The sequence below is a fragment of the Nanorana parkeri genome, unplaced genomic scaffold (assembly GCF_000935625.1).
Source record: "Nanorana parkeri isolate BGI_ZX_2015 unplaced genomic scaffold, ASM93562v1 scaffold67, whole genome shotgun sequence".
Lineage (NCBI taxonomy): Eukaryota > Metazoa > Chordata > Amphibia > Anura > Dicroglossidae > Nanorana > Nanorana parkeri.
The window spans coordinates 2,292,906-2,301,818 of NW_017306335.1; the positions used below are offsets into that span (position 1 = coordinate 2,292,906).

At 44.4% G+C, this 8,913-nt stretch overlaps 2 protein-coding genes across 2 annotated transcripts in view; both read right to left on the bottom strand.

The window, feature by feature from the left end:
• Positions 1-425: 425 nt before the first annotated feature.
• On the bottom strand, positions 426-1,233 carry REP15 (RAB15 effector protein). The gene has a single exon (XM_018576467.1). The coding sequence runs from the start codon at positions 1,152-1,154 to the stop codon at positions 435-437; it is 720 nt and encodes a 239-aa protein (XP_018431969.1). The 5' UTR covers positions 1,155-1,233; the 3' UTR covers positions 426-434.
• A 7,194-nt stretch (positions 1,234-8,427) lies between these two features.
• PPFIBP1 (PPFIA binding protein 1) overlaps positions 8,428-8,913 on the bottom strand; it is an 81,178-nt gene continuing 80,692 nt past the window's right edge. Inside the window, exon 26 of the mRNA XM_018576437.1 lies at positions 8,428-8,643. Coding sequence (XP_018431939.1) covers positions 8,557-8,643 — 87 coding nt within the window. The 3' untranslated portion in view covers positions 8,428-8,556. The remainder of the gene's footprint in view (positions 8,644-8,913) is intronic.

Sequence of the window (8,913 nt, forward strand, 5' to 3'; positions counted from 1 at the left end):
TTGCCGGTGATGCAGGAAATCACTTCAATAATGATTTCAGTTCAACTGAAAAGCACAATGAGGGGAATTTACCAAAACTGCAGCAGACAGAATCTGGAGGAGTTACCCATGTCAACCAATCAGCTTCTCTCTTCAGCTTTGTAAAATAAAAGATAAAAGGAGATTGGTTGCTACTGCTCCAGATTCTGTCTACCAAATTCCCCTCGCTGAGCTTAAAAAAAAAAATACATCCAGTTACCGCATTTATCGTCTCCTGCAATGGCAGAACCCGTGTACCTGGCAGCTAGATGAAGGGGAAGATCATTACAAATAATAATTGGTTGTATGTTCAGGTTTTTTGGAACCTTATGGGACCATTTTTGATGGACTGATCGGCCAGCTGCTAAGTGTTGAGCCTCTCTCTTCCTTGTTCCTTGCAGCTCCACCACCGGCGGTTATAAAAAGTTGATGTACACTTTTCCAATGTTCCTGAGGCCCTTCCTCTTGGACATACAGGTGTCCAGCATTTCACGCGTGGGGAGGAAATTGTCCGTGTTCAGGATGAATTGCTGCAAAGCTCTCTCTGGTGGCACAGAGTTCTTTTTATTCTCCCTGCTGACGCTGTCCAATAGGATGCCTCGCACGTCCTTGGGTTTTCCCGGCAGGCCGAAGACAATAAAGAGGCCCAGGCAGTCCGAGCCCACCAGCCGGCAGAACTCCTCCAGCTTCTCGTACGGGCTCTTGTTTTTATAAAACGTGTCGGTCAGTTGGATCTCCTTGCAGGGGCCGTTGTCTATCGTGTCTCCTCTCCCCTCGTTGTTGAAGTCGGACATCTGTAAGCTCTGGACGGCTATCTGGAGTCTCACGGATTTGTCAGGGCTGAGTAGGGTCCAAATCCAGTCCACGCCAAACAAGATGGCTTGTTGCTTGGTCATTTTGCTGGTAGCGATTCTTTCTTCGACTCCCTTTTCGGCGCAGAAGGTGATAAAGTTGACCAGAAAGATCTCCGTCAGGGTGTCCGTGCTGGGGTGGAAGCTGCCGCAGGGGTCTTCAAATCCGAGATACTCCTTTAGTTTTTGGGAAGCGTGTACCACTCCCTGGCTGAAGATCTCGCAGACGATATCCGACTTGTCCGGCTGGGTGACGATGATCTGAGTAGAAGTCTGACCCATCATGGAAGGCTTACATGGCCATTAAGGTTCCGGAAGCCCCAGGCGGCGTGTTCAAGGTCTGTATGAAGCAGCTCTGAACCGGCACTGCCGTGTATTGTGTTCTTTGACGTGTGACTCTCCTATAATGGAGGGCTGGGCTTCCCATTGTGTCAACGGAGCTGCGAAAACTGGCCGGACAACTTTCACATTCTGTAATTAAAAACACATCCTGATTCGTAGCTGGGGGCAAAGTCTGTGTAGATGATTAAGTAAAAATACTTATTAGGCACAAGGATGACTAATCGGTGATGGTGTCTTGGCCAGGATTCTTTTTGGGGAAGGTTCCTGGATGGGTTTGACTCAGATCTTGGTGCAGGACATTTAGTGAGTGTAAGGTAGGTAAGGGTATGAAAGGGTTAAAGTTAATCGATAGATTAAAGGTTTTATTATAGGGGTTCAACTAATAGGCTGGCCCAGTCCACCTAAAAGTTATATTTTAGCTATAGGTGGAGCCTGGTGGACTTTTTAGGTCTTAGATATTACCAACAGTGAAGGCTTCATGCTGTACTTCCTAGCTCTGTACCTGCCCACATGAGATTTTTTTGGTGTCCTGTCCTGGCTTATGTTTTACAGAATATAAATATTTAGTAGGGATGGTGGGAGCCCATTATAATGGGCACAGTGAGAGCTCAGATCCAGGAACTCAGCATAGGGATATGGGAGCCCCTCATAATGGGCACAGCAGATGTACAGACCCAGGAACTACGCAGAGGGATGACAGGAACCCCTCATAATGGGTACAGCAGGTGTACAGACCAAGGACCTCGGCAAAGTGATGGTGACAATCCCTCATAATGGGCACAGCACATGCACAGACCTGGGAACTCTGCACAAGGATGGTGGGAGACCCTCATAATGGGCTCAGCAGATGTACTGACCCAGGAACTCAGCACAGGGATGGCAGGAATCCCTGATAATGAGCACTGCAGCTGTGTAGAGCCGAGAACTTAACACAAGGATGGTGGAAGCCACTCATAATGGGCACAGCAGGTGTACAGACCAGGGAACCCAGTACAGGGATGATGACAATCCCTCACAATGGGCATAGCAGATATACAGAACTGGGAACTCAACACAAGGATGGTGGGGACCCTCATAATGGGCAGAGCAGGTGTGTAAGACCTGGAAACTCAGCAGAGGGATGGCAGGAGTAAAGATCTCACCAGTAGAGTTGTGCTGCATGTTACCTCAACCATCTTACTGGTCCATTAAGGTCAGCTGGATACAACTATTTATACTTTTGCTTTTGGAGTTAAACCCCAGAAAGAACACATGTGAGGAAACTGATCACCAGGAGAGAATAAAAACCATATAACATGCTCAGAGTACCCTGCTGGGGATTCGACCAGAGATAAATAGAACACTTGCAGCACTTGACATTTACAAAGTCCAAACCTCCAGCAATGACGTCGCCTTGTGTTAGCTCACCAGCTGCCAATCCCAGGCTTTGTTTACTCTCATTAAACCCAAATGATGAAGTTTTACTTTAGGAGGCATTATGATAATTGCACAGGAATTGTTCCAATAAACCCGGCATGAAGGACATGTCGTGTACACTGCGCACTGTGTATCATAAGCAATTGCCATTTAAAAGAGAAATTCATGTTATTACCTTTTTACATCCTTGTTGCATCTCAGTGCTGCTGACCTCCTGCAGCTACCTACTGTCTATATGCACTCCACCGATGGCTGCATGGCGTTTCTCAGGTCCGGTTTAGTGATGGTGACAACAGTGGACCATGCCAGTTGAAGCAGCTGCCTGTAGTCTTCATTGGAAGCCCGTGGAACAGGATGACAACGCAGCAGAATTAGGAGACAGGGACAGAGCGCCGTCACCTATAACAGGAAGTACCTGAACAAGGAAATTTAGAGCAGGATCACCAGCTATGAGATTAGTGAATAAATGATTCAATATTGCAGAAAGATTAACCACTGAGGAGTCTTCAAAGGAGACCTAATCAGTGTTTAAATAACATTTAAGGCATATAGCTACTTATGTGATACAATGTAACCAAATATTAGTGAGTGGGGAAAAAACAGCAATCCACTTTAACAATCCAGATAGTGAATAATGACACAAACTAATCAGTTTAAGAAGCATTGTAAAGTGTTCCAGTGAAAGAATAAAATGAATGAAAAAACTTCTTAAAAAGTCTCAATCCGTGATGTGAAAAATGTCAGTATGAAGAACAAATGACGTCTTCTGAAGGTAAGGATCTGTTTACCTTCAGAAGACGTCAGGTGACAGTATTTCAACACTGATTAGGTCTCCTTTGAAGACTCCTCAGTGGTTAATCTTTCTGCAATATTGAATCATTTATTTTCACTGCGAATGTTTAGGTTTTCACTTAAAAAAAGTCAAAATAAAATTTGTATTACAGCTCAATCTCATAAAGCGAGTCATAAAGGTGAAACATATATGAATTTTTCAACAGTGGTATTTAGTTGATTCATGCACCCTTAGCGCTGTGTTAACACTTTTGAATCACCGTTCCCTTTTTCTCATAGCAGCTTTAGGGCCATTATTAATGTAAAAAATATATATACGGTATTTTAAAGATATTTTTAGCAGTCTTCCAAAAGCGCCGATCATTGTTACAACTATGAGATTAGTGAAAGCTGCAGATTTATAAATATTGAACATAACTTTTGATATGACACTAGGGGGAAAGGAGAGTGACACAGAGATGATCTCATCATTCTGCTGGTTTCCTTTCACTGTCTAGTCACAGCCTGGGGGAGAGGCAAGACCTGTAAAGGTGCCCATACACTGTACGATTCTCGTACGAGAATCGCGGGAAATCCCACGATCGTACGAGGATCGTACGAGAATCGTACAGTGTATGGAAGGCGTGTGATCGTTTCTACTGTACGGTCGCACGTCTTCTGCTTGTTCGACAACTGCCGAACAGGCCGGTGTGCGCACGCGCACACTGCCCGTTTGCAGTGATCGGAAGCCCGTCCCTCACTGCGGTCATCGGAAGCCCGTCCCTCACTGCGGTCATCGGAAGCCCGCCCCTCAGCGGGGCGGGCTTTCGATGATCGCAAGTACAATCTGCCCGTCCAAGATGGGCAGATCGTACGAGCTTTCAATGAGCTTACAACCATCGCAAGACAAAGGTCTTGCGATGGTCATAAGGTGTATGGGCACCTTAAGTGTTACTGAACTGCAGCAGAGACAATCAGGCCTCCTGCCCTGCCAGTTTTTAGCCTTTGGTCTGGAGTTCAGCTTCGAGTTTACAATGATATTTCCACTGAAGTGCTTTTCTATAAGAATTTTATGAATACAGAGTTACCTGTAGCAGAGAAATTCTGGGCGGACTCCGAGAGGTGACGTGTATACAGACTGGTGTTTGGACTTGCAGTGCTGGAGTCAAATCTATGCAAATGACAAAAAACAAATAAAACTCAGTGCAGTGGAGGAGGAAAGAATCGAAGGGACGAGATTAGTCACTACGAGGTCCGTATATGACATCTGGGAATACTTGCCGCATCCCCCCCCCTTGTCTGTTCTGGACCCCTCCATATATTATATTGAGGGACCATATATAGTATAGCGGTGTCAGCCTTGCACCTCCCTCCTGGTGATGCTTGGTATTGCAGCACACATTCTCTGTATGACAACCATTGGAAGTTCCCTCTCTAGACCTGGCCAGATGAGCAATCACATGAAAGTAGATGGGGGAAGGGTGTTTGAAAACCTCTCCAATTCCCAACCATCAAAACGGAATATTTCCATTTAGTTTTCCAAATCCCCTTTAAGGTGGAACTCTAGGCCCATGATTAACAATATGTAAGTGTAACATGCCCAGGTAATTACTGTATTACCTCCTACAGAGATTGCAATACTATACAATACTACAATACAATGCCTTCCTCTGCTTTTCAGAGCCATCTTTGTTCAGACATCTACTTACTGGACTGAGATGCTGGCTCAGAGATGACAGAGTAATGTATTATCCAGGGTCACCATCTACTTCCTGAACTGAGATAACAGAGTAATGTATTATCCAGGGTCACCATCTACTTCCTGGATTGAGATGACACCATCCTGTATTATCCAGGGTCACCATCTACTTCCTGGACTGAGATAACAGAGTAATGTATTATCCAGGGTCACCATCTACTTCCTGGACTGAGATAACAGAGTAATGTATTATCCAGGGTCACCATCTACTTCCTGAACCGAGATAACAGAGTAATGTATTATCCAGGGTCACCATCTACTTCCTGGACTGAGATAACAGAGTAATGTATTATCCAGGGTCACCATCTACTTCCTGGACTGAGATAACAGAGTAATGTATTATCCAGGGTCACCATCTACTTCCTGGACTGAGATGACAGCGTAATGTATTATCCAGGGTCACCATCTACTTCCTGGACTGAGATGACACCATCCTGCATTATCCAGGGTCACCATCTACTTCCTGAACTGAGATAACAGAGTAATGTATTATCCAGGGTCACCATCTACTTCCTGAACTGAGATGACACCGTGATGTATTATCCAGGGTCACCATCTACTTCCTGAACTGAGATGACACCGTAATGTATTATCCAGGGTCACCATCTACTTCCTGAACTGAGATGACACCGTGATGTATTATCCAGGGTCACCATCTACTTCCTGAACTGAGATGACACCGTGATGTATTATCCAGGGTCACCATCTACTTCCTGGAGTGAGATGACACCGTCATGTATTATCCAGGGTCACCATCTACTTCCTGGACTGAGATGCTGGCTCAGAGATGACACAGTCATGTAAATCCTGGCGTCTTTGCCGTTCTTGTCTGTGTTCACAAATATCTAATGCAGATCAACCCCTGCTACAGCCTCTCACCTTGTTACAATGTTGCAGTCTGATCACTACAAGGTTACAATGTTGCAGTCTGATCACTGGAGAGGAGACTGAGGAAATGCTTCCTCCTGACTGCAGCAGACTGATCACTGGAGAGGAGACTGAGGACATGCTTCCTCCTGCCTGCAGAAGAATGATGACATCATCTCAGCCTAGGCAGTCACTGGACTGGAGCTCAAGGGAGGCTTTTTAGTAATAAAAGGTGGCGCTTTCCTGAAAAAATTATCGTGTTCTGCATGCTGTGACTGTCAGGAATGTATTCATACAAAGTACTAAAAATACTGAAAGGCCCATTTTAAAAAGAAGTTAATTTTTCATTGTGTTTACAGGCAAATGGCGCTGCCAGATTTCCGTTCTTCAAAGAAGCGTATGACAACACAAAACAAACGCGAGAACGCCTTCTTGTTAAACATAAGCCTTTATTAGATCAAATATATAGACTGACACAATGACCGTCTCCTGTATATTCTAGAACAAGGTCATAGTGTTATATCACCTCTTGCAATGAACTGCAACTTTTTTTTTTAAAAAGGCACAAATTCTGGGAGGAGTTCTGGCACCTCGATCCACAGGCCCGGAACACGCCAGAACTGGCGCCATTTGTAAAACGTGTAACTGAGCAAACATATGTCTATTTTTCAATGCCAGACAGTGAACACTGGAGCTGGCTTATCCAGGGAGGCAAAAGGGACAATGCCGAAGCCATGAACTTATAGCAACCCACTTTTTTTTTTTAACTCTTATCTTATTGGCTGCTGTGGCTTAGGGGTCTTTCCAATGTACCCCGGCCTAAAGCCAAACTCCAGGCAGCTTGCATATCTCCAAAAGCAATGGAACTACAAATTCCAGCATTTCCTGACTGAGCACACTAGCATTTGCATCTTCACAACTGCTAGAAGGATGCAAGCTGCTGGTTATACACCTCATCAGTACACGTTATAATATAACAACTCCCGTTAAACCCGCCAGCTCCATTAACCCGCCGCGTTATCAGCAACGCTTGCGTCAACACGGCGTTATAAATAAAACGTACATAAAAATACATAAATATTAGCCGGGGGAGGGGTAAATAAAGCCAAGAAAGGAAGGAGATGAGACATTCGGAATCAAGCAGGTCGGCTTTAGAAACACTTGTGCTATTAAACTGGATTTTGTTTGTGTATTTATATATATTTTTTATTTATAACATGATCGCTGCTTTTCAATGGAATTGGAAATACTGAACATCTGCAAATGTTAGAAGAAAAAATAAAGATAAAGGCCACCCAAAAGAGACATTATAGATTCTGGTGGCTGCTTAAATCACCCGCCTGCTTCTTTTATTCCTCCAGCAACAAGGGTTCCCAGCTCCGCCTACCTGCTGTAGCTGCTGGATTCTCTTTCTATTTTGGCAAATGCAGGAGGAGAAGTGAGACCTTGTCACCATCGCTAGTGAGCAATATAGGAAAGCCAGTAGGTGATTCAACGCAGCAATGGTTAAAATCGAAGTTTTGGGTGGTGTGACCCTTTAAATACAAGTTATTTTGCAGTAGGTACAAACTCAATTCAATGTAGCTGAACTTTGCAATATATTGCCGTCAACAGAACAGAAAGGTGGATCTGCTGCAGAATTTTGCATTAAAACAGTACATTTTTCAGTACAATATTGGCAAATTATGTTTTTCTCGTATTAAATCCCTTATGTATAGTTTTAGCCAGACTGCAGGACACAATCAGAACCAGTTGGGACAGACGGCTGTGCCTCTAAACCATCTTGCTACATTTAAGGGATGACGAATATTTAGAGATCTTTTGAATTCCCAATCTTTCTTGAAAAAGTGACAAATCACAAAGTATAACTAATACTTATCTGTACAGAAAAGAGCAAGTCCACCCAATATGGAAGCAAATGGATCCCCCAAATCTCTTTATGGCTCTCTAAGACCATGGCAGGGAGACCACCCACCCCCTTTACCGCCATGAGTGAGCGTCACCATCCTTAATGAATTATCTATATATCCCTAAAGAGTGTCAACTAAATGATGCGAGATATTGCACTGCACTACGGGAATTAATTCACTTAGTCATGTGACAACAGTAGCTCACCCACGCCAAGGTTGTAGAGGGGGGGTCCACTTGCTTTGGTTCCCCCCAAAAAACACATATGGGGGTCAAACTCAGCCCTTATCCCAAAATGAAAGGATCTCTTTAAAGTGTACGCAAGTTCCCCGCAGAATTACTGAGACGCTTTGTCATCAGAACGGATGCAGCTTATCAGTTTGCTAGTGACAACAGAGAGGTTCGGTCCCGGGGGACATGACAGACCCGATTTCCTTGCACTGCTTTGGCTACGCGCAGAACACAAATGATGTCATACGGAACCTCAGAGCTGCACTTTAAAGAAAAGGCACTTATTCTCCACTTCCACCTGAACACTGTGAATTAAATTCAGTATCTGAAAAAAAAAAAAAATATATATACTTTGACACAATAAAAAAAAAGTTACAGGCGATTGCATATTTGTCACACGTTCGAGTCGTCATCTGTAATACTGGCGCTCGGCGATCTGGCGGAGAAGTCTTTGAACATTTCATCTTCTTTCAGCATGTGCTGTAAGAGAAAGATTGTGGTGAACACCATGAGTCACAGTCATAGCCAAACACATTTACAGGACCCCCACCTGTGTACCTCATACAGACCAATCCTGTGCACCTCTTTACAGATCAGCCCTGGCACATGTGTACCCCCTATGGACTAGTCCCCACACCTATATGTACCCCTTATAGACCAGCCCCCACACCTGTGTATGCCTCAAAGACCAGCCCCCCCCCCAACTGTGTACCCCCTATGGAAAAGTCCCCACACCTATATGATTCCCTT

Bases quoted from the DNA above. Each gene is read 5' to 3' on its own strand.
- REP15 (XM_018576467.1), bottom strand. From the start codon at position 1,154: ATGATGGGTCAGACTTCTACTCAGATCATCGTCACCCAGCCGGACAAG.